Genomic DNA, 25,747 nt, shown 5'->3' on the forward strand with positions numbered 1-25,747 from the left:
TGGCTGCGTGTTTTTTGCAGAGATTAGAAGCTCGAGACTGCTGAAACAATTAAACAACCGACACTTTGAGACTTTAGCGCAGTTTGCAAAGACGTGATGAGGATGAGAGCGTTAGCTAGTAGCTAGGAGAAACTTCCAACTGAATCGTGTGCCACAAAAACCTTTCCAAACTTCCTCAGTTCAAACCAAGAACAAGGTATGTTCACACACAGACAGGCAGACACACACACACACCCACACACGCCACTGTACTGAAGGAAACCAGCAACGCAATGATAGCAACACAACAGGATAAATGTGCATTTTGTGATGAAATTATTGACCTCAATGTGTAGTTTGTTGAAACGTAGAAAGAAAAAGGGAGAAAAAGAGAAACAGAAAGAGAGAGGGGGAGGGGAGAGGAGGGAGTTCAGTTTACAGCTGGAAATGGGAAATTGAGAGGATTACCAGGTATTAACCGTTACGCTCTCCCTTCACACACATACACACACCTGTACAGACAGTTTCAGCATGCCCAAACAAACAAGTTCACACACACACACACACACACACACACACACACACACACACACACACACACACGAGGGTGTTAGCAGGGAAATCCATGTTATTAATATTCAGTGTGAATTTAAAGGTTATTACCCGCTAAACGTCTCTCTTTATCTGTGAAAATAATTCTACCTTCCAAAATGCACCATGAACCCCCCCCCCCCCCCCCCCCCACTCCATGAAAATGTTGAACACCTTCAGCAGAGTGGGAGGAAGAGCAGTTATACATATGCAAACGAAGCAAATACACACGGGCACGCTCATGAAACCAGTCACTGCAGGCTGTTGCTAAATCACAGGCTTGTGATTCCAAAGAAACATAAATTACTGGTTTTAAAACTTGTCTTCCATGCAATATACTTTCACATGAACTGTACAGTCTGGATACTGGGGGTGCTAACCAGGCTGAGCATTATGTTAACATACACTTCCTAGAGCTAATGCTGCCTTGCTTAGCTTTATTCTCCAGAAAGCTAGCTCGTGAGCTCATTTCAGCTGTAAGTTAAGAGGACAACTCAAATGTCTTGAGTTGTCCAACTTCATGCAGAAGACACATTCCGAGAGTCCAACGAGGGTTTTTTTCCGACACACGACAAGTCAGAAGACCGTGGAGTTTAGGTGCCGCAGCAAATCTGGAGCTCTTACACCTCCTCTGAGTGAAGCTCTGCAGTCATTAGAATGTCCAGATAATTTTACAAGAGCTGCTGTCAACTATGATGATATGAGAGGAGACACCAATTATGGAGAGCTTCCACCCAGACACGGTAGGTTTTTCTATATTACAGTCCCTGTGTGTGTGTGTGTGTGTGTCTCCTCGGCTGTGCTGGCTAAGCTATCAGACTGGACAGATTGTGATTTTTAGCTGAGCAGCGCTAATCTCTTGTTACAATATGTGCTTCTGATTACACTGGAGCTCACTGTGGGAAAAAGAGAAAGACCATCCATGAGTGTGTGTGCATTTGTGTGTGTGTGTGTGTGAGAGAGAGAGAGAGAGATGAAGGGCAGATAGTGCAGCAAGGTGAGGTCATAGAATAGAATTTAGATGTATAGAAAAACGGTGGAGAGTGTGTTTGTGTTTCAGAGGTTATTAAGGTTGTGTCACTCACTTGCTCACGCCCCCCCCTCACACACACACAGACACAGACACACACACACACAAACACCCACACTTGAGCCCTCCTGTAACAGAACTGCTACTTGGAACCTGTGTGACACAGAAACAACCTCTCTATCACTCTGGATTAGCAAAGCCTGATTTATGCAGCATATTCACTGCAGGTTACCGACTATTTTTAGTAGCAGATGATTATGTTAAGGTTTACGTCTCTTTTCACATTCATGGACTTGTTAAAACAGAAAACTGAGATTCCAACCAACTGTAATGCAGATTTACTTTTACTTCACAACTGTCTAATTAGGGTTAGAGGTCACTAAAGGTCTCCAGGTAATTTTATGCCCAAAGAGCTTCCAAAGAGCTGCTATTCCTTTCCGGGACTGTGGTCTCCACAAGGACAGACAGTCCCCATAATGGACAATAAGGTGATTAATGTCCTCACAGAATCAGTGATCCATGGTCTCAAACACACTCTACTAAAAGCACAGTTTGTACAGTAGGGATGTTATGACTGCAACACACAACGGTACTGTCCTGTTATGGTTGGCCCCGGCCATAATACCACCGTGTGTGTGTGTGTGTGTGTGTGTGTGTGTGGGAGAGAGAGCGAGAGATGTTTTCATTCTTAATGTTCTTGGCAAGGCCTCACTGCTTCCTCCAAATTTCAATTTCAATATTATCTCAAAATTAACACACACACACACGCATACATTTCGGTGAACAGAAACAAAACAGCTGCAGTTTAATATTACTTGAACACACAAATCCTGTTCATTTGTGGCACAGCAGGAGAGAGGAACTGTGACAGTTTAAACAGAGCCTGAGCTCCATTAATAAAATAACCTTAGCCATCATTCAGATATGTTTTTAGTGCGATGTGTCAGAAGAGCCAGCATGTCGTGTGTAAAACACGCAAGACCACATGTGGAGGTTTGACTCAGGCACACATCTCAGTCACAGAAACAGCTCCATGATTTTGTTCCTTTCTCTCCATTTTAAAATTGGTCATATTTGCACATGATGACACCACCAATTAGCTTTGACCTCATCAGCACACTAGTTTACCAGTAGGACTCCTTTAGCATAGTTTTAGCAGACATCTTGGGAGAACACCTTCAGGTTGTTCCAGTTTCCATATAATAAAATCCTAGTTATTCCTCTACTTGAACAAACTGACTTCTAGATGGGTGTGACCTGACCAATAGCTGACCTGAACATAAATCCGGCTGTTGCAGTTAAGTCTAAACATTAACTTTTGACTAACGGTAGAGTCAAATGTGAGTCACTGGAAGAATTTAAATACAATATTCCTCTTTTTTTAGCTTTTTGTTGCAACCGCACTGTGGTCGAGAGTCTCCATTGAAGCTTAAGCACATGTTTGGACTGTGGGAAGAAATCAGTGTGAATTTAGCTCCAGAAAAGCCACACATGCTAACTCTTTAGGTGCTAAACATGCCTCCTGAGCAGGTGTTAACTGAGGCTAATGCTACTGAGGTGCTAACGGAGGCTAGTGGAAATCAGTTAAATACTAGCTTTAATCAAAACCTATTGGGCAACAATTTAGACAATTAAATCCCAATCAAGCAAGCTCATAAATAAAGTCAAGGAGAGTGGGAGAATAGGAATTATAAACTTTAGACAAAAGATTGTAATAATAGACGTAATAATCCACTTTAAAAACAATAGCGATAATTCAACTGGTTTAGAGATATCCCGTTTCCATGGAGACTGAAAAAAGGAAGCATCTCTTTAATAATCAGGAGTCAAAGTTGAATAATTGAGAAGATTCCCATGAATATGAAGGGAGATAGACGCAGAGCGCCACGGGGTCTTTTAATATAACGTTTCTCCTTCATTGCTCCTCTACAGCTCCAGCAGGAGATAACAGCTGGATATTTCTCTACTGCTGAGGGTTTCATACATCATATCATTACTGCACTTTGTTATCCAGCCATTATCACCAGTACGGACTATTACACCAGGTCTCAGAGAGGAACCAACTCCAGAGTGAGACGCTTTCTCATCACCGATGTCAGAGACATCTTTGCCGAAGCGTGAACTTTGCACTCCGTCAGAGCTGGAGGTCGTTGTTTAGAGTTTTAGTCCCAACACGAATGGGTTCTAGCAGCTCATATGAACATATGTCCATAGCCCCCCCCCCACCCCACACAGACGACAGCGACAAAACGCGCCAAGTAACATTGCAATTATTATTAATACATGAAAGTAAGAACTTTCCCAGTAACAATGAAAAGCTCCTATAAGCTGATGTTAGTGCCAAAGCGTCTCCTCTGATGGAACACTTTTATTTTGGCTGATAGATTAGAAACAATTCAAACAATCCTGGATCTGTCCCAGAAATTAATCACCGTTTCTTGGCTCGCAGCCTCCAATCTCTCCACCACATCTCATTGAAAGGCGTCCAGGTTTTGCGAGTTAACAAACAATAAGCGGAGGGCTGGAAAGTGATCCGGTGCCACCAAGTCCTCCTGCACAGACGGTTCTCGTCTGCGTCATCCGCGCCCTCGTCGGTCTGGTCCGAAGATCCAGCTACGTTTCAGTCCTCCGAGGACGCCTTCGTGGTTTTTTTTTGACTGCAAAACTGAATATTTTCAAAGGTGTGTTGCTTTAATCATCGCAACGCTCATTTCAGATAAACTAACGACCTTTATGGACCAAAAATAACTACATCGTCATCTTCATGCAAACTAATTCACTGCTCCCTGCGGCTCTGTCAGCAACCAGCACTGATCCTAATATTTTGCCTCTTGTGACCTGCAACACTGGTGATCTTTCAGTGACTGACCTGGACTGTTTAACCGGCGTGAGCAGCACAATAGAGTCCGCACTCCGGAGTTTGATCCACAACCTTCCTCCCCACATTCCAAGTCGCTCGCGTTGTAAATTTATGTAATCTATTTCATGTAGCTTTTGTAATTATAAGAGCCAGAGGGCGATAAATAACGGAGCAGGTATCGACTCTGTGTGTTCTGAACTTTTCAACTGTGCCCCCACGCGCATGTGTTTGGGTGCCCGCGCGCGTGCAGGAATGTGTGTGTTGCTAACCTATTGGCGAGAGTGACGAATTGGTCATTTTCTCTATCTGATCTATAGTCCCGAGGTGGAACTGGAGCTTAAAAACACGCAGACCAAAGTCAAAATCCAATTATTGGAGCAGCTGCAGGACAAAAAGCTTCTCCTCTCTTAGCTGCAAACTCCAGAATTTCCCAGAATTATTTAAAGCATTTGATCCACGTGTGATGCGTCAACAACGGAAATCCGATGTGTGCCTGTGGTCATTTCCTGCATGGGGTTTGGAAACGTGCCTTCACATGTTTAGAAGTCATGTGATCGCCGCGGTGCCGATCACATGACCCCTTTCATTTCTCATTTACTTGACAGACGCTCTCAAACATGACGGATGCGGTTGCCAAACCAGTGAAAGAGTCGACTCTGAAGGATGACAGACGGAAGAACGCTACAATACATTCCCAATAAATCCAACTGGAACGTCTATCAACCGACAGTCCAAATGGGATTTTTAATAAAAGTACAACACTGGCTGCTTATATCAGTTTCAACTCCCAGAGGTGTTCTGATTTAATTTACTTTCCATCACCCCTCTCATCCCCACCCTCTACTTACCCTCCCCCCTCATATCCTCTTCACCCTTTCGAAGTTCAGCTCATTCCAGGCTTTAATTTCAGCTCGCCCGTCCTTGCCCTTTTCGCTATCTCTCTCCATCTTTTTCCTTCCTCGCTCCCATCCTGCCTCCACCTCCCCTCTTTCTCAGGTTACCATTGTAGGAGAGAGGAGAGGTCCAAAGACTAGAATGAAGGATAAGGACACAAGATTAATGATCGGAGAAGAGATAGCCCCTACTGAAAGGATATACATTGAGGGGGAATAAATGCGTATAATAGGTGATTCATTATCTTTTTTCAGAACTTACTAATTTCACAAAGGACATTATGGCGTGTTGTGACTGACCGGAATGTTCCCAAGTGTGGAAACTACAGATTTGTCTGGAATTTACATCTTCAGAAGTTGGAAAGAGAACAGGGCTGAACTGCGATCTGATGGGACACCCCAAAATAACCATCTATGAGCAACAAAGTGTTTGGAAAGAGACGTGTTGGGAAAAACACAGAATCAACGGCAATATGATGAAGTACAAACTAAAGATGTTCTACTTCAATTAATGTCAACGCGTAGAGAGATGATGGAAAACCCTCCTTTTTCTCTCTTCAACAACAGAAACAGTGATGGAGAGTCTGACTGCTGTTGTTCAGATCAGATCGTTTCCCTGAATCCCCCCCCCCCTCGACTTTCAATCATCTAAACATTCCAGTTGCATCTCTGCACTGCTGAGCTGCAAAATAAGTTGCAAACAGAAGCCGGCGTTAATGTTCCTGTGGAAGTGAAGAGAGATTGAGGTTACGAACTCTGGAGGATAGAAATTGTGCTCCGCTTAATTTTGTTAAGAGGCGTTTCTTACGATGTGAGCAAGGTTAAGGTCTTCTGCACAGAAGCTGGCGGCTGTGCTGTACGGCTCTTTTAGTTTTACGTAAATTACTCGCTGATATGAAGAAAGTCTCTACTGTGAGCGTTCCCCCTACGTTTCTGCCTCCTGTCTGTCAACGCTCTGACGAAAGATGCGAAATATCACGATCAGTTAACAGGCTCACACGTCTCTAGTGGCAAATGTCATCGCTTATGAGTTCACTCTGAAGAGGAAGACAGATCTGAGACAAAAGACTGATGATTATTGTTTAACCAGAGATTTTTTTCCCATAGTAATTTCAGTTCCAAAAAAATACATAAAACATTAAAAATCTGAAACCATGAATTCACAAGATGACTTGATGTACTATTTCTGGAAATAAAAAGATTGCACATAAACCTTGTCATTGTCATAACTGGCCCCTTTAAAGCTAGCAATAAACCGCTGTCGTTAACAGCGCCCTCTAGTGGCAGGCTGACAGTACAGCAGCCATTCAAGAGCTACTACATCAAGTCACCAAATGTACATATAAATATAAAATATCACAAATGTAAAAATCAATAGTTTCACTTCATCATTGGAGCTACAAACTGATGTTAAGCCAGAGAAATATCTATTTACTATGGAGCATCAGAGAGGATGGCAAACTGACCAGAGCTTTTTGGGGTGGCAAAATGGAAGAGCGACCTCTCAAAGGCACAAATAAGCACCAGTGTCAGTAAAGAAAAGAATTTGATAATGATTATTCTACTGTCAGTAATTTGTGCCACTTATTTTTTTTACTAATCTGTGTAATTCAACGTCGCCAGCTGAGGTTATAGAATTAATCAAGACATTTACACACATTAATATTTATGTCAGTCTGGTCTGTTTCAGATCTCACTACCAGAGTATTATTACAGTTTTTAGCCACTTAGTAGAAGAAAAGAGACGCAATAAACTGAACCAGCAAAGGTGTGAGGAGAGTGGACTGAACAGGAGCTGTAATCAGTGCTAATCAATAAGAGCTCCGTTCATCAGGAACCAGCATTGGAGCTAGAATCAGCAGGGGGCTAATTACAGCTTCCTAATTCAGTCCTCTCTGAGCTAATGTGTCTAAAAAAAAGCTTTGGTAAGTTTCTCTTCAGCTGAAGTGAAAAGTTTCAGTCTGAAAAGCACCAACTGAAATATTTAGGATGGAAACCTTACACCGGCTTAAAAGGACAGAGTTAAATAAATTAATCTAATCAATTAATGTGACTTCCTTACATCAAGGTTGAACTTGTTTAGCTGAATATTACTAATAAACACGAACATGCGTTAGCAGAGATCGCCCTAGTGGCTGAATCCAGAATCTCCCCTTTAATTAGTTTTCACAGGGACGTCAGGTTAACGACGAACCTTAAATCTGATGGTAGTTTACACCTGGTAGTTTAACTCCAATCACAAGTTTGTAGTGTCTGGCTTCGGCGGATGTCATCAAAACAAGATGGCAGCTGCGATATCAGGGATTTGCTGACACAAAGACAAACAGTGTCTGTGTCTCTGTGTCAGCAGATACATTATTTCTTCTTTGTATTAATGCCTCAGACCAAAGCTAGACATCTTCCACATAAGCCGTCTTTGTTCACCATCCCAAATGTGTCTCAACAGACGAACATTGGCTTTGCTGAAGCATCCAAATGAATGCAGAGACAACGCTGATGCTGTCTGGAGCAGCTACGCCAACTTCTTCCACTCCAGCGTCGTTTCCAACCGTGTTGATTCATGTGAAATGGCTCCATATGGTGACTTTCTGCTTCGGCTGCCAACGTTTCTGTCGCGCGCAGGAGAACTTCGGCTTTTCTTCTTGATGAAGTGCTTTGCTCAGACATTTTTCCTTCCACTGGCCTAATTTTCTGAGTGTTTTCACCTAACATGTGTAGCCAGTCATGTGAAAGTGTATGCAGGCAGTATTTCATCCTGGCCCCAAAACAGGTTCCTAATGACCAATTTGCATAATTAACAAGCTGAGACGTGGCAAAATGCCTGCAACACACACACACACACACACACACACACACACACACACACACACACACACACACACACACACACACACACACACACACACACACACAGACACAGACACACGGAGTTTAAGGTAGTGCCTCCCAGCTGGCTGCCTCCTCCTTTCTTTTGTTGTCTGAAATCATTCAGTTTTCATTGTTTGCACTTTGTTTGCAACTTTGTTCTCATCCAGACACTGTCTGACCAGACACTGAATTGTTTCTAAAATACTGAAGCAGACTTTCTGGAGACGTTCCAGATGCTCCTGCAGAGGTCTGACAGGGACGTTAGATGTTTTCCCAGCAGGGTTCTTGTTGGCCTTCACCACTGAAGTTATTGATTTGACTGATTGGCTTATTGTCATTGTTAGCGTTATCAACCCCATCATTAACCAGCATGGATGTATAGACACCCTGCGGTTTACTGATTGGTCAACAGGAAGCCCTCACACGTATGAGACACCATCAGCGACTTGAACACACTTTGTGCTCCTGTTTTCACAGATTGCACAAGTGAGCAAAGTGTGTGGAAACGCTGAGATCTTCATCAACTAAGCAACTCAAGGTTGAACTGACAACTTCATATGGCAACTAACGTCTTCGTGGAACTTTTCATGAGAGCAGAAAGTGAGAACTTTTGGGAAAATTCACAGTTCCTAAAATTGTCAGCGTAAAAAGAATCAGAGAAGCACACACACACACGTATATTTCAATGACAGAACAAATCAAACAGCCGTAGATGGACAGAATTCATTAATCCAGCACAGATGGAGAAAATGCTGAATCCATCACCAGGATTAGTTATTAGAATGATATTTACCCAAACTAATCAGTCCAATCTAAAAGAGGAGCAGAATAAATATCACATCCCGACTTCAGTTTCCATGCGTGCACTCTGGAATTATAATTAGGTTTGGAAATTGTTCCACATACAAATTTAGATTAAACGAGCGTATTATTCTAATATTTATAAATATTACTTATAAAATATTTGTCATGTCAGGTCTGTGGTGCAAATTTTCTTATAATCATCTTCATTTATGAAATGCACTAAGATGGTTTGATTCCAGCTTGCTATGAAGTTTGCATGTTCTCCCTGTCTGAACCGGTCTGTTCCAGTCCAGCAACATGAACATCTCTGCTGGGAGTGTGTGGTTGTGTGTCCAGTGATGGAGTGGTGATCTGTCCCGAGTGTGTTCTCTGGCCTGCTGACTGGGCTACCATTCCAAACCAAACATTGTTTGACTGCGGGGACCGGTGCTACTAAATGGAAAAGCGATTTGGAATAATCAGCGAATTCAGATCTTCATCACTTCCTCAAACGAACAGTTCATAAAGATGGGAGAGCGAGGATTCGCCAATGCAAATACAATTAAATGTGAGAGGGAATGTGAGAGCAAGTGCGCATGTGTTGTTCATGACTCACAGCAAAGGGTGCGCCTGGTGTTGTATTTCTAATCTCTGCTCTGAAAAGACGGTCAGAGTACACCCTCGACTGTTGTAATGAGGTATTTTCTGTACTTTGTGTGTGCGCGCGTGCACGTGTGTGTACACAGTGGAGCCAGAGCATTATTAGTGCAGAGAGAAGCGGGAAGGGTGAAAAAAAACAAGAGAAATGGGATGAAAGTATCCGCCCAGAGAGCTGTAGGACGAACAAGAATCCCTGGAGTTCCTTCCCCTTCCTCCCCCGTCTCCCTTTTATTCCTCCTCTCCTATCCTGCCCTCCTCTCCCCGCCCACTCTTCATCCCCCTGCTTTATCGCTCTTCTTCCTCCTCATCTTTCTCGCCATTGAAACACAAAACCCTTGTAATCCTCCTGAACCGGGCCTGTCCAGAGGGGATGAGACATGGAGGGAGAGAGGATGCCGGGAAAGTAAATGAGGAGGGGAAGAAACATCGCATTCTTTATGTATTTCAGCTAAATATGAAAGCAGCTCCGAGCGACAGCTAGACTCTCTTCATGTCTGTCTTCACATCTTTGTACAGGTCAGATCTTCGACCAGTCACGCCAAGTGGTTGGTCCAGTAGAACCAGGTACAGCTCTTGGATAGGGATGGGGCCGATCTGATTCAGTACTGGTATTAGTTACTATTCACAGATGAGAAATTTCCAATCCCGAATCATGTCTGTGCTTTAATCTCATCTGCTGAAATGACTCTACAAGCGATTGTTGCCACCTAGTCTGCTAGCTAGACACCTCTCCCCAGTTTGCAGCCAGGCAGCTAGCATGCACTGGGGCTAGCTCACTTTCCACACAACATGTCCGCTCGAAAGCAGACAGCAAGGTACAATGTTTGCAGAGCCGTTATTCCGAAAGGTGGAATCTCCGTTGCGACTTACAATACCACTAACAATACCACTAACATAGGGTTAGTTAATAAGTGCGAGGAATATTTAGCCATTTGGTAGAAAGGCAAAAAAAAAATAAAAAAAAATCAATCAATCAAGGAATCACTTGTTCATTTGTTTTCCGGATGGGATTTTACATGTGAACAGGATTTCCTGTTTTTCTGACTTCCTTTTCTGACTTCATACATACGTCATGTTGTGTTATGGAACAGAAATATATACATACGCACGTCTACTTGCTTTCTGAGAGGCGTGTTTTACAGACTCATAATCGACAATACGTAATTAGAGTATTAATATTAAAGCAAGAAGGGCTCTTATATCGGTAAATTAATGTATCGGCAGATATCCAAATTCAGGCGATGGGATAGGATCGGAAGTGAAAAAATGTACATCTATATATCCCTACTTTTAGCTTTCTTGTAAAGCAATGACCGCAAGATGGTCATGCCATGTGAAACAGGAAATCTGATGAACTCACAAGAAAATATAACTTTAGATTCAACTGATTTTCGTACAATGTTGCAAAAACTCCTGCAATATAGCAAACAGTCTTGGTAGCTGTCAGAAGACCAGCTAACGCATCACTAAGAGTACCGGTACTTGTTTTATTTACGTTATACTTGATGCTTAAACCTTCTATGAGGGGATTTAGAATTTGTGTGGATGGGAATTTTACAGAAATGTCAGGGGAAAACCATGGGGGCATCATAATATGGTTTCAGCATCTGGACCACCTGAAGAAGAAACTTCAACAAAGTTTCCAAGTGAAAGTAGGCTCAATGGAGTCCTGAAGAGGAGCTGATTCAGCCTGAGGAGAGCGGAGGTTCAAAGTTCTGCATGAGGTTCTGTTTACAGCGGAGACGCCAGACGAAGACAGTCCACCTACTTTTCTCCTCAATTGATCTCAGGGTTAAAGTGGATGAAAGGAAGCGGACAAAAATCCACCTGAAGAGAGCAATCAGTGGGCTTCAGAACACGCACACACAAAATGACCCCCAAAAATTGGAATTTTATGTCGCGACCTTGCTCACAGATCCTTTAACTGTGTCACAAAAAGACATTCATTGTCCCTGTAAAGGCCAAATCCAGAGCTGATTTAATTTGGTGTAAATATTGAACTTTTTCCACTTCAGCTGCCAATAATTTCATTTTTAAGATGACACTTAACAACCAAGCGATCGAGAGCTTTAAAAAAAAGTCTGCATGAAAAGAAAAATGAGGGGAAAATGGAAAAGATCTTTTCCAGTTGATCAATAGGAAGAGATAAATGCAGGGAGACAAACCTCAAACACTGATGAGACCATGGTGACACCAGAGGAGTAAAATGATGACAGTGAATGATTCAGGAGATCAAAATGATCCAGCAGATTAAAAATCCAGCCCGCGGTTAAAACGGGGGCGTGGAGGAGAGCGAGCAGAGCCGGGGCGAGAAAAACCTTTAGAAAATACTTTCATTATCTTACTGAAGCTTCTGGAAACTGTGTGAGCAGTTGAAAAGAGTTAGTTCACTCGTGTTCAAACAAAAGCACACACACACACACACACACACAGCTGTAAGGAAAGATAATCTTTTCAGAATAATTTCATTCTTCTATTAAATCCACCCAGATGCTTCTTAAGAAAATCTGAATAAGAAATTAAAAAAAACAATGCATGCATGGAGACACTTATTTATCATGGGCCATAGTCTAATCTCTCCATCTCTCTCACACACACACACACACACACACACACACACACACACACACACACACACACACACACACACACACACACACACACACAAGGAATTGGGAAGTTGTCTGTAAAGCAGCGCTGACAGACTTGTGTTCCTAATTATCCCCCAGCTTTTCATGTGACTCCACTTGATTTGTCAGAACTCTTATTATGGGGCTGTGTGTGTGTGTGTGTGTGTGTGTGTGTGTGTGTGTGTTTGTGTGTCTACTCTGCCAATTAATTAACTTTGATGGCGTTGTATAGAGTTTAAACTCTCTGCACAACCCGTGTGGCTCAAAGCTCTATACAGATTAAACCAAATGCTTATCTGTGTGCGTTCATGTGCGCGCATGTGTGTGTGTGTGTGTGTGTGTGTGTGTGTCAGGAATGCAGTAAAAAGGATCATCTCTATTTATTATTCTAATCATACTGAAATTTTTCCAGAAATGGTCAGCAGTAAAACTAAAATCTGCCCACCTGGAGTTGACAGATCTGGTGTCACAGAAGGTTTTGATCCTGGTTAAAGATTAAAGTCTCCTGAAACTGAGAGGAACTATAAAACAAACAAGTTTAAAAGCCTGACACAACGGTCTAGGTAAAGAGGACGACCCTGCAAACCACCGATTTTATGTGAATTTTAACTGAAATGCAAATGTTTGTGGACAGGATGGCGTCGACCGTTCTGTTAAGAATTAAATTCCTACGTGTATATCAATTATTTTAGACTCGATCAGCAAGTGTCCCTAGAGGACTTTTCTAAAGAATGAAATCATTTTGACTTGACATCCATCCTCTGGTTTGGGATCCCTGAAAGCTCATCACCTCAGGAACGTCAATTAAACTGTTTCTGACACAGCCAGAAAGTGTCCACAGAAGATTCATCCAGCATTGCTGTGATTGTTATTTAGTTGGCAAACACAGAATCTTTTATAACAATCTGGGGCAAAAAAGACAGGTTTAAATATTAAAATGAAGTGCGAAACGACATCTAATTGGTTTTGAGAAGCAGACACAATAAATTCCTGATGACATGCTAAAGATCAGCTGCTCAGCGACTGATTAATGACCTGTCAATCAAACATGACAGGTGGAAACGTCCACGCACGTAGCCCAAGATGGTGAATACAGTTCGAGAGGAAGATGAGTGAAATGAAGTCCTTTCTTTACACAAAGAACTGCCGACTCATCCTTTTGGGATTTGGTTTTAACTGAGCAACTGTCTGTATCTGAGTGTTTTTCTACAGCTATGAAGGCTGTATTCAAAGCAACAGGGCACTAGGGTTTCAACGTTAATGGACAAGGACAGAATTTTTATTCAAAGTGTTAAAAAGGTTCTCTGTTATGAGAATGAGTCTTCATCATTTACTATTAATTCGGTGAATTTAAACTGGGTTCACAGCTTTGATGGTGTGTTGAAATTGACAAGCTCAATATCCACCTCAGAAGCCTTAAAAGAGCCTGATTCAAGCTGGCATTACTCTTATGACCTGTTACGGCTTGGCTACATTACCCTATATTTAATCATTTCGACAGAAAAGTATAGTTGTCATCTTTTCATTTTTAAAAATGAGAATTATGGGCAACTTTTTTTTCCAAGGTTTGCTCAGTAAAGTGGTCTCTGTCCTGAAGCAAATGTCTGGGATGGTGTTGAAGGTCATTTAGTACCAGTTCCTGTCATTTATCCAAAAAATAAAATAAAAAAAATAAAGCCAAAGTGTTTCACTTTCTGGTCTTAATGTGTGCTACAAAATCAAAACAACAGCAACCACTAGTTGGTTAGCATACTAGTCCACTTTATGATAGAAATAAAGTTCTACTTCACCATTGTGATGAAAGGACTCCTAAACCAAGATATAAACCTTTAAAATGGTGGAAATTTACATTAAATGTGGATGCTTTGTCAAAAGTTATAATCCACAGAGAGCCATTTAGTGCTTGTCCATGAAGGCTAAATGTAGCAGGAATTGCTTCTCCTCCTTCCTTCTGTGTCGACATCTCAGTGTTCATGTATTATAAAAATGAGCTGCAGGTATTCCTGATTCAGCAACTTCTTTGATCTGGATAAAAAAAGAAATCAAAGGACTGAAACTGCCAAGTCTTGCCGAGCAAGAACAAAGCGGCGCCGTGGCCTGAAACAGTGACGGCAGCGACTTGGCGCCTCAGGAAACCCACATCCAACACTTAATGAAACTTGTAGGAGGAAGACACCAACAGCAGAAAACTGCTGCTTTAAAATCAGGAATAAATAAATAACACATGATTTAACTCCCGAAACCACAGATACAAACATCTCAGTCGGACGATTTTCTATAGATATTTTAATACTAATACCCATATGTTTGTTCATATACTGGTTTTACACTTAACTGCTGAAACGTAGCTCCTCCTCCTCCCAGTGCTCCCAGTTTTTGATAAAACCCCGAATATGAACAGTGAGGATTTTATTTCTGCTCCCAAACACACCCAAACTGGAACCAGATGTTCCACCGAGCACGGGGAGCAGCAGAGAGGACAAACTGCCGAGAAAAGCCGGTTGAAGAAACAACGAGCATCTGCGAGAGTCACGCTTTTCTTCTTCTGTGGTGCTTAAATCCCAGTTAAACACAGAGAGGCAGAGAGAGAACAGAGAGCTTTTCCCACTTAAAGAAGAGGCACACTCTACAGTCTCCTGGCAAACACAGAAAAGAGAATATCACACACATACACACACACCGATACTATTCAACCGCTCCACTCAAACACCACAGAACCACTTGGCAGCTGATAAAAGTCTGATCCAAGTCATCAACTTCTCGCTTTCTCCCCCCCTCCCAAACGGTTTGCTCCCTTCTTTCTTCTTGGCATCCTTTCACTAATGTTAAAGTTCTCCTTTTCTCAGCCTTTTCCTCCAGCTTTGAGCAGCACTTTGGTGCCAAAGTCACTTCCGCACGTGCAGGAGAGACAGAATCGCCGCATCAGACGTGATGTTGGAGACGGGTTCGCTGGTTTAAGCGAGCGCTGCGTGCGGAGCCAACAGGATGCAGCCTCACAGGGGCCCCGGTCGAGATGTCCAATGAGATTTTAGGTTTCTTCCTTACGGGCTAATAAAGGGCACCTCCAGACAAAGTGCAGATAAAGTCAGGATTATGACGTGTGAAAGGAGCTAATGACTCCCCATCCGTCCTCCCCGTTTGAGTCCTTTCATCCCTCCTTTACTTCCATTAAGGTTACAGATTAACGAGCAGATTAATGGTACAATGATAAAGATGGACACATGCTGGGTTTATAGAAGGCCTGGGAAATTTCCCATTTGCGCGCGTGTGTGTTTGGATTCTATCCATGAATTGTATCACTGAATGAAATTTGATGTGTACCTCCTGCAGCACATATGTTGATTTAATATTAAATGTATTATATTACAACACAGTTAATCTCTGTAGTTTCTCCACAAATATCTGATTTTAAAGTCAAAACCAATCTGGTACTATTAATAAATCACAGTAAAACATGAATAAATCCTCCGCATTTCATTAATTGTGTGTTTTACTTTAATAAATGTGGTTAGATTTGTCCAAAATGGGCTGAAAATAAAAACCAGGGTGGATAAAGTGAAACATCTCAGTCATGGACGCTGCACCTCAATTATAAAAGTCAGATGAATGGATCTGACCCAGAGAAACTGTGGTGTGTTTGCTTTGATAAGATTGGCGCTTGTGACAAGCTACAAGCTCTCATGAAGGGCAGAGAAAATGGAGACGGCTACTATTTAAAAGAACAACCCAGATGGGAATGAGTTTTTAAGAAACATGCAGCCAAAGACGGGACAACAGTGATGGATGTGGGAACGCTGTGTAACGGCAAGCTTTAATACAAGCTGGCGGACTGCAAGTGGACAGAAACAGATCATAGAACCCAGTCATTCAGCTCAAACAGCCATTTAAATCAACTGGTCACACTGGAGGGGTTTAATTTTCTCCAGTCTGGATACGGGAACATAAGTTTGGATAGAGGGTGTTGATAAATTATTAAATATGTTGGAAATGGTCAGAATCTGTGCAGGGGGGAGGGAACAATAAGCTGCGTCTCTAATGGTCAAAGAGAAGCCTGCAGCCATGTTTGACAGCCTTCAATGCTGCAAAACTAAAGGAGAGGACACGTCACTCAGCAGTGCAGATTATTAGGGTCGCAAATAGAAAATAATAAAGAAGCGGGGCATCAAATCTGACATGCTGGCTGCAGAAATCACAACTTTTCTGCATCTAAAAATACAGATACGAGGATTTAAATGTGAAAAAGTCTGATGAAAACTAGAACGATTTGCTCTATCTATCTGGGAATGACACTCTGGAACCAGAGTCTCAGTTCAACGTCAGCCACGTAAAATATGGGTAAAAGTGTCATAAAGGAGCATAAATGAGGCCTTATTCTCTTTTCTTTGCGTTTAAGGGAAGGTTTAGTGAAGGATCGTGAGGTGTAGAGTTGATATTTCCTGAGCTCATAATCACTCATGAAGGATAAAAAAGGTAAGAAAATGAGCATCACAGAGCTTTGTTTTAAATTCCAGAGGCGCTCCCGAAGTTTCCAAAGAATGTCTGGAGTCGAACCAAAAAAAACATCCTGAACAAGAACAAATTCCTCCTCCTGCAGGTCATCTTGATAACTGCAGCTCGTGACGGAACTACGGAACATCAGCACGGTCTGAAATTTAAACCTCTTCTGAACAAACAAACAAAAAAAAGAGTTTGGTTGTTGCCTGGAGAACCAGCTGAGATGACGCAGAGGTGTGTGTCAGGTGTCAGTAATGGGCTGATATAAGAGAAGAAAGAGGGTCAGCAGAGCCTCACCAAGAACTCAACCTAAAGCCTCCAATTAACCCTTTAACCCTCCCACCGACGGCGCTCGTTAGAGCACATAGTGAGGGTGGAGGGCAGAACACCGGGAGAACGGGTGAAGGATGGGATGTTCTTACCTGGTCAGTGCTCAAGCCTGACGATCTCTGGTGACATCAACCACGTCCTCCTGGAGGAAAAACAGACGTCAAACTGATGTAATCTGATATCTGAAGATCAGCCGCCTGAGTGTCGGGCTCAGATTACAGGTCAGCAGCGGGTGTCTTAAACAACTGCCATAAACAGCACAACTGGAGCATTTTAGTCCGTCTGCCGTGCTAATCGCTCTGGAATTACGCCAGATGTTGACGCTAAAGCGCGGCAGACAGATGTTGGTTCACACCAGCAGTTCTGATGATGACACATCAGCCTCCAGCATCGTTTGCGTCTCAAGCCCTTAAATTTGGACTTTAACCCTGGTTTGAATCTCATGGTCATTATTTCTGCCTCTCTATAAGTCAGAATGGTTTAGCACCGCCCCCAGCAGAACCCTACCGACCTCGCTCACTGGATAAATGGTTCTAAGAAATGTGGAGCAGGTCTTCTGGTGCGAAAGGTCCTTCAAAGGCTCCCGATGATGGTCCCTTGAGTGCGTCTAATGGTTCTGAATACGCGGATAATCCCTTTCTGAAGTAAATTAAAGCCGCGACGAGAAATGCCGGCAGACCAAAGCAAAGGTGGAGTTTATTAAAGGTGATTCATTCTAAATTACAGGCAAAGACGTCATTATTTGAGGGAAAACAGCATCACCGAGAACAAAAAGATAGGTCCCTGTCGGGAGTTTAAATGACGCTCTTCTTCAGGGAACAAATCAAAGTAAAGGTGTTTTAATTTGTGATATGAGAATGGAGCCTCCGTTTTCTGGTACACTGATAACATTAGTGCTCAGAGGCACCAAACTCTAAAACAAAGACTCTTTTACTCTGAAGATGAAGAAAATGAAGAAAAAAAAAAACAATTTGAAGAGTAATCTTCATAATGAGACAACCACAGTGAACAACGAGCTACAGATGCTGCAGAAAGTGCTGCTGAATAAGTTCACAGGTATTTTCATTTCACACACACCACCTTTCAATGGCACTGAAACAAAAAACAGTGAGGCAAAAAAGTGTGTGAGTGTGTGTGTGTGTGCGCGCGTGCACGTGCAGCAAGTTTGTTTGGCAGCACTTCTGACAAAGTTGGGGCCCTTGGTGTCATGCAGAATGGCCCAGGCTGTTTCCACTCTATCTCAAAGAACCATATGTTTGTGAAGAAAGAGCCCACTCCTGTCTCGTGCGTGCGTGCGTGCGTGCGTGCGTGCGTGTGTGTGTGTGTGGGAGTGGGAGTGTGTGCACATTTGTTGTTGGAGAGTGTCGGTCCATATGCCACTGCAACATCCAACATCTAAACATCCAGATGGCGGAGCATCAGTCCACACAATGTTTCCTGCTGTCACCAGGAAGTAGCTTGAAAACTGGAAAAGAGGATAAATATTCATCGTCTGGGCTCCGGGGAACCAAGAGGAAGGCGCCGGCTCCACATTTACAACGGAATTTCACTGTGATAGTGAGGAAATCAAAATCTGAAATCCCAATTAGATGACACGGAGAGAATGAGCGAAGGAAGTGACATTTCGCTGAAAAAAGAAGATGAGATTTTTCCTTTATCGCTCCACCTGAAGTGTGATAAAGTCTTCCCATAGCTGTGGAAGCATTCAGATTAAATTTACATACATACATTTGAAATTCAGACCCGCATGGAAGGCTTTTATTACTTCAGGAATTCCAATCCTTGATGGTTGCATTTTGTGCATTAACCATTAATGTTCCGTCACATAGCTTCCACTTTGCAGACACGTCATTGTCCGCTAACCACATAACTGGGCAACATACTTCAAGGCTGAGCTATTATGATACTTATTATACTGTGAACATTATTTCTCTCCGCCCATATTCTGACTGGTTTATCTTCTCGATGTGGGTGGGATTGTAAACCGTTATTGGACTTAGCTGGGGTCAGAAAGGGTCAGAAAAAAGTCTAACTCTAACTCTAACCCCCCCCCCCCCCCCCCCCTTCCTCACCAGAGTCAGTCCCCAAGTAGACGACAACTTCCTTAAGTTCAGATCTCTAAATCCAGGCAGCTGAAACCAAAAGTATCTGGTGGCCATAGAGAAATATTTTGATTGGTTTGATTTGGGGGTGAACTTTGCCTTTAACTGCAAGTCGCCAGGAAACGACAGACCACAGACCGATCTGGTTTCAATCTCAGGCTGTTTTAGTTTTATCTGAAATGTGTTTGGGTTTTTTGACTAAGGGTTTGGCTCTTGCTGCTCTGCAGTCTCCTGACTCTGTGTGTGTGTGTTGTTTATTATATTGGCACAGAGGTCATATGGGGAGCGGACAAAATTCCTGCCATCAATCTGGACCTGCTGTGCGTGTCCCGCCTCTGTCTGTCCTAGTTTTAATGCAATGTTCTGCAGAAACAGCCAGAAAAATGAGGATTTATAAACCAGCAGAACTTTAAATCTTGCCCTCAACCTTTTGAACTCACAACTCTGCCAGCTCGTCGAGGTTATTAAGGCAGTATTCCAATGTCAAAATAAGACCATGGCCTTGTTCTATTTTTGATGGATTGACAACAAAAAGCTGAATTACCTTCAGGAAAATAAGATGCGGAGAGGTTAAAAAGTAAGTCAAATCTATTTAGTTGTCTGCTAACATAGACTTTACAGTTTTCCATTGGGCTATTTTAGCTACAATTTTCCTTCTCTTTCATCAACATTCAGATCACATCATCCCATAAATACTTTGCCTGGATGCCAAAGTGCACTCGGTACTCTAAGACGCTGCGGAGGTGAAGCTAAAAGCGATGTTAGAAATTTTCTTCAAAGCATGAAATTACACTTTCAAACAGTTTCGGCCTTTCCTCCACACAGGATCCATTTGCCCAGATTAAAACGGAACCATCCTCACACACACACACACACACACACTCCATCTGACACATTTCACACTGTAGCTACAGACGTGTGACCGCGCCTACAGCTTTATGCTAAAGGTAGCTGAACTTTAATGATCCACATGGTGGAGGTACAGTATGTGGGCACTGGTGTGGTCGCCTGTTTCAGAAAAGACTGCAGGCAGCAGAACAAAGAACAGGAAAATTTATGATTTTACTGCATTTGAGCGTCGCTTTACTTTAAATGGAACCTTGAGGCAGTGAAAGAAAACACCACAAATTCTGCAGTGAAAGCAGAGAAACGTAGCTTCGGGGATGTAACGATTACCGGTACAATGATAAACTGTGGTGAAATTCCTCACGGTTAGTATTACCTTTCTAATTTTAAATATCATTATTCCCACACTCATGGTGATAATGCTCATTTCCAGGTTTTCCTGCACCGAAATATTTGTTCCAAACTTGCTAGCCAATGATTCCAGTTTAAAAACAACTTCACCGTCCGTCATTTTTTGACAGAACTAAATGCCACAAAGATGTAAAATGTAGATTTCAACCAATGAAGCGTGTCAAATTTTGCCTTTTGTTTAAAGCAAAAACAAGCATCACAGGGAGGGTACGCAATGGGTGAAGGCAGGTCCACCCAGGGGTGGGTCAGTTCATCGCAGGGCCCTATGTGAGCATTAGTGGGTTAGTAGCTTGCTCAAGGGTACTTTGGCAGTGCTCTAAAGGTGTTCTGGCACCTTCCCCTAACCTTTAAAACATTAAAAGAACAGAATAGAAATATGTACGGTGTCCTTCCATTTCTGATTTAGAAACATCAGCTATTTAAAGATTTAGTCTTCTTTCATTTGTTTTGAAGTTGAGCATTTTGGTGTGAAAGGGGCCTGGTGACTTCCGGGTTAACGGTTCATCTCAAGCCGTTAAATTTGCTTTGGAGCTATACAGGAGCACACTGCCCATTGGTAAGCTAATGTTAAGCGAGTTAATAGTATAATTTGTACATGTAAAAGATGATAACAACTGTTTGCTGTGATATTTACAGAATGTTTGTTCTAGTAAGCATGTTATTACTGCTAGAAGCTAATCGCTAATTGGCATTTACGCTAATTCGCGCTAGCCTGATAAGCTAACTTAGTTAGCATCTCAGGCCACCTTAAGCCAGCTTTCTTGTGCATGTAAAATGTTAAGTTTTTACTGGTAAATACTGGTTTTGTGTTGTATAATTTTGTGATTTTGATTCAGTATAATTCATTTAGACTATACAGTATGTGCAGCTAATTGATTACTGCTTAGTGACAATTTTATACAACTTTTCATTTTGGATTAATTTCAGGTTTATGACCTGTGGTCACAGTGATTAAAAATAAAAGAACATCATAAATAACCATGAGTTATTACTTCCATGTGCTTCCTGTGGGCCTTTTTGGAGGGCCAAGACTCAAAGGTCCGAACAGTAACCCCAGCTGATGCAGCAAGTAGCTTCTCATTAAACAAGCACATCAAAAGACACATCCTGTGGTTGTGGAGATCATGTTTGTCTGTTTGAGAAGGTCATCACAACATCTTAGGAGACGGCAGAAACTACTAAAACTGGGTTAAGGGCTGTTGGGCGTGTTATAAAAACTGGAAGGATAGGTGGGAACCATCATCCTCGAGGAAGAAATGTGGTCGGAAAGAAATCCTGAATGATTTTGATCGGTGATCCTTTAAACGCTTGGTGAAATCAAATCGTACAAAAACAAGAGGAGAACTCATGGTTGCGTTTGGGACCGAACAGCTGGGTAGCCTCAAGAAACCCACTCATCAGTGAGACTAATCGAGGAAAAAAAAGGGCTTCAATTTGCAAGGGAGCATGAAGATTTGACTGTGGAGCAAAGGTAGAAGGTCGTGTGGTCTGATTCCTGAATCTGAGTCCAGATTTACCCTTTTCTCGAGTGATGTGGCATCGGGGTAAGAAGAGAGGCAGACCCTAGTGTTGCCTAGTGCCGACTGTGCAGCTCTGAGAATCTTTGGGATGCGATGGAGGGGCAGTGGTCCCAGTCTCCTGTCATCAATACAGATATTGGTGCAAAATGACGGAACGCTGGGAGAAAAATAAATCTTGTGACACCCCAGAAGCGATGCGTGAAATGATGTCACAGCAAATCAAAGCTAAAATTGCTCCAGCAAAATATTAGGGTAGTGTTTTTACGGCCAGGCAGCGCATATGGAATAACAAGTACCTGAAATCCGTGACCCAAGATGCCTGCATATTTTGAGTTTATTAGTGTCGGATTGTTCTCAATAAAGCTCATTATGGAGGCTGAAAATTACCACAATAATGAGACTTGGCTGAAGAGTCAGTCAGACGATGCTGAACTCTTTAAACGCATGTTAAAAAGTTTGACTGTTAGCCGCGACAGCTGCAGCGCACAAACTCCAAGCATCTCTTGGTGGATTTAGCCTCCTCATCTGAGAGCATCCCACTGAATAAAGACGCTGCAGCTTGACGCGTGGGCGCCGTTTATTTCCTGACAATTCTTTTAGCGTATTCTGAGCTCTGGATCCACCGCAGTCCGTGGATTTAGATGGTTCAACCCTTCCAGCTAACGTTAGCTAGCAGCTGTCTGCGGCTATCAGGCTGACGCTTTATCCAAACAAAAATAAGCAGAAATAAGTTACGGTGAAGACTTTTTTGACCGTTCCTGCTTAGACTGTGTTTCTATGCAGCCTGGGTAAATCAAACATTTCCAACATTCTATATATTTGAAATAAATTTGTAACAAACTGTAACATTTTAAGTTAAAACTTGTCAGAGATGACGGATATGAAAGTGTCCAATACGTTATTGTGTTAGAGACAATAATGAGTGTTTAAATGTAAATGTTGGTGTGATGGAGGCTGTAAGCAATTAGGACAGGAGCTGCTGCTCTGACTTCCCCCTGGAATCCCCCCCCCCCCCACACACACACACACACACCACACACACAGTATGAATTCCCACACTAGCTAACAACATGGTCTCAGCTGTAAAACATCACACACACACAAATACACACACACACACACAAATACACACACGTGCTCCACTTCCTCTTGACCCACTTCCCAAACACAACACACCACCTCTCTGTTCACTTCTTCATCCCTCCCTCATCATCTGCTGCAAGAAAAACACACCAGACTTCTGTCTTGTGTCACCCGAGTCTCTCCTCCCTCGCTCTCTTTTTCCTCCTCTCTTTCTCTCTCCTCCCTCTCTCTCTCTCTCCTCCCTCGCTCGCTCTCTTTTTCCTCCTCTCTTTCTCTCTCCTCCCTCTCTCTCTCTCTCCTCCCTCGCTCTTTTTCCTCCTCTCTTTCTCTCTCCTCCCTCTCTATCTCTCTCTCTCTCTCCTCCCTCGCGCTCTCTCTCTCCTCCTCTCTTTCCCTCTCTCTCCTCCCTCTCTCTCTTTTTCCTCCTCTCTCTCTTTACAGGTACGGTCATTCATATTTTGTCTCTGGCTAACTTATTTAAATTTGACTGAACAGAACATCACAGTGTTTATCAGCTTCAAGTCCAGGAGGAGTTCCAAGTTCTCATTGAGGTTCAGAAGAAGAACAACTTGGTCCATAACTTCACCATTTCTCCAGAGGAATAATTATAATCAGTATCATTTTCTCTCCATAGAAACCTTTCAGACATAAAGTTAGAATTGTTGCACCATGACAACCAGAAACGACCAACTTTTAAATTACGCTTCAGAGGTTGAATCCACAGCTGAGAGAACAGAAAAGAGGAATAATGAAAGCAAATGTTGAATCTGGCTCTAATCAGCGTGCTCTGATCAGGCGGACCGGCGCCGAAACAAAGTGACACTAAATGGATCCATGTTGGCTGAAAGGAATCCGTCATTTGCTGAGATTTGTTTGTAGAACACTGCAGAGGAGGAAAAGAGGAAGAAGCAGAGCGCGGAGGGTCCAACCTAAACCCAAGCGGAGCATGAATTAAAGAGCAAACACGATCCATCTGATCTCATGCATCCACGTTCCACTTCTTTACCTCTCTACGTTCTATCTGTGAAAACCCATTTCTGATTTATTCAATAACAAGTGTCTGTTCCCTCACGTCTGGGCTGAACACCCACCTGCCGCACGCTCGCTTAAGCACAACAACTGTCTCCGTTTAGACCCAGACTGGAATAAATACCAGCCCATTTCCACTCACTGGTTTCAGATGTAATATTAGCTTTTCCAACAAAGTGTGGAAACTGGAATTTTACCTTCCATTTAAGGACTGACAGATTCCAAAATGTAAACCTCATGTTCCCCCTCAAATATGTGGCTTTTTAAACAGAAACTATTCAAACAAAACATACCAGCTATCTTAAAGGTACGTTATAGATCAAAGTAAGGGCTCCTTTCTGGAATAAACTATTGATATAGGATTTATATTCTAAAATCCATTCATTTTTAATCAACTTCCAGCCAAAGAGTTGTTCCATCTCTGAGGTGTCAAACTGCTGTTTGTGAGCAGCAGAAATCTGTTGCTACGTGACGTAAAGAGACAATTTTGGAGGAATTAGAGCAGCTGACAACAGTTACTATTTTATATGTAATAAAATAGGTGGCAAAACTTCATTTCTCTGCAGTCGCCCTGGTAATATCAGAAAAACAAACAAAATTACAATCCAGTCCTCACAAGGCCCCTAAAAACCTGAATAAACTTCAAATGTTTAACTGACCAAAGCTGCAAATGAGATAATTTCACAGAAACTATTTATCACCAATGGTAAAAATCAGTAAGAGGAGGCTAAAAGTCCTTCTCGGGGTCTATTTTTAGGGTTACATTAAAGCCGTCCAACCTTTGCTTTTAAAACAAGGCTCAGTCGAGCAAAAATGTTAGAAAAAAAAGAGTCTGAACTGAGCCAAAGAACCTCTGAAAATCGGAACTTTTCCGTCTCTCAGCAACAAAAAGCCAAATGTCAAAGCGGGCTAAGAACATAATGAAATGCTATTATCAGCGCGAGCTTTCATCAGAACTGCATTCAAGCGTGGTCAATACAATCTGATTCTCCCCGTCTGTGAGCCGGGACACAATAAAGGAGGTGGAATGAGAGGAGCACAACAGCAGATCTGTGGAAACCCCACCACAAGCTCTTTACCTCCAACATCTGTCCCATTCCTGATGTTTCCATCCCCGCTGGGCGCCTCTTTTCCAGCTGACACCTCCTGGATTGCGCCTCTGAATTCAAATACAGACGTTTCATACAAAATTCACCAAGATGATAGAATATTCAGATGATAGCCGGCATATTTTAAGGTCTGATGAGGAGGAGGCTGAAATCAGGACTGTCACATTCCTGAGATAAAACAGCCATGATGAGACCCTCGGGAGATTAAATATTTTAAAACTGGGACTTTATTTGACTGCCGTCATGGAGCCGCAGCTTTACGGCGTTATTACCTGACACTCAATGCTCTTTAGATCCTAAATGAAGAGCTGAGATGAAGCAGGAAGAGAAACTGCAGTAAATGATGCCGGGAGACCTCACGCACACAAAACTAAACACCCGCACTTATTCCCAACAAGACAAACCGGAGATTTCATCTGGAGGTTGGTGGGAGTTTCTTCCTGGTGGGAGCAGACAGATGTTATAGGTTCATAGCTAGCTAGGTGGCGGCGAGATGTGAGAAACGTCAATCCGGGAGAGGAATTTGCCT

The 25,747-nt window shown here is 42.6% G+C and overlaps 1 protein-coding gene across 8 annotated transcripts in view; it reads right to left on the reverse strand.

Annotated features, from left to right (window-relative positions):
• Positions 1–25,747, reverse strand: part of plxnb2a.1 (plexin b2a, tandem duplicate 1) — a 79,300-nt gene that overhangs the window by 29,907 nt on the left and 23,646 nt on the right. For 2 of the 8 annotated variants that reach the window (XM_029825851.1, XM_029825853.1), the window contains 2 exons: positions 25,189–25,268; positions 17,211–17,260 (listed from right to left, as the gene is read on the reverse strand). The exons of 1 other annotated variant lie outside the window; for it this stretch is intronic. Coding sequence is in view for 2 of the 7 variants with exons in the window: in XM_029825855.1 (XP_029681715.1) it covers positions 5,309–5,321 (13 nt within the window). In the remaining 5 variants the exon portion in view is untranslated. Of the gene's footprint in view, positions 1–5,308; positions 5,337–17,210; positions 17,261–25,188; positions 25,269–25,747 lie in introns of those variants that run through there. 5 more of the 8 variants (XM_029825849.1, XM_029825850.1, XM_029825855.1 and 2 more) reach the window with 3 other exon arrangements.

The sequence above is a fragment of the Takifugu rubripes genome, chromosome 18 (assembly GCF_901000725.2).
Source record: "Takifugu rubripes chromosome 18, fTakRub1.2, whole genome shotgun sequence".
Classification (NCBI taxonomy): domain Eukaryota; kingdom Metazoa; phylum Chordata; class Actinopteri; order Tetraodontiformes; family Tetraodontidae; genus Takifugu; species Takifugu rubripes.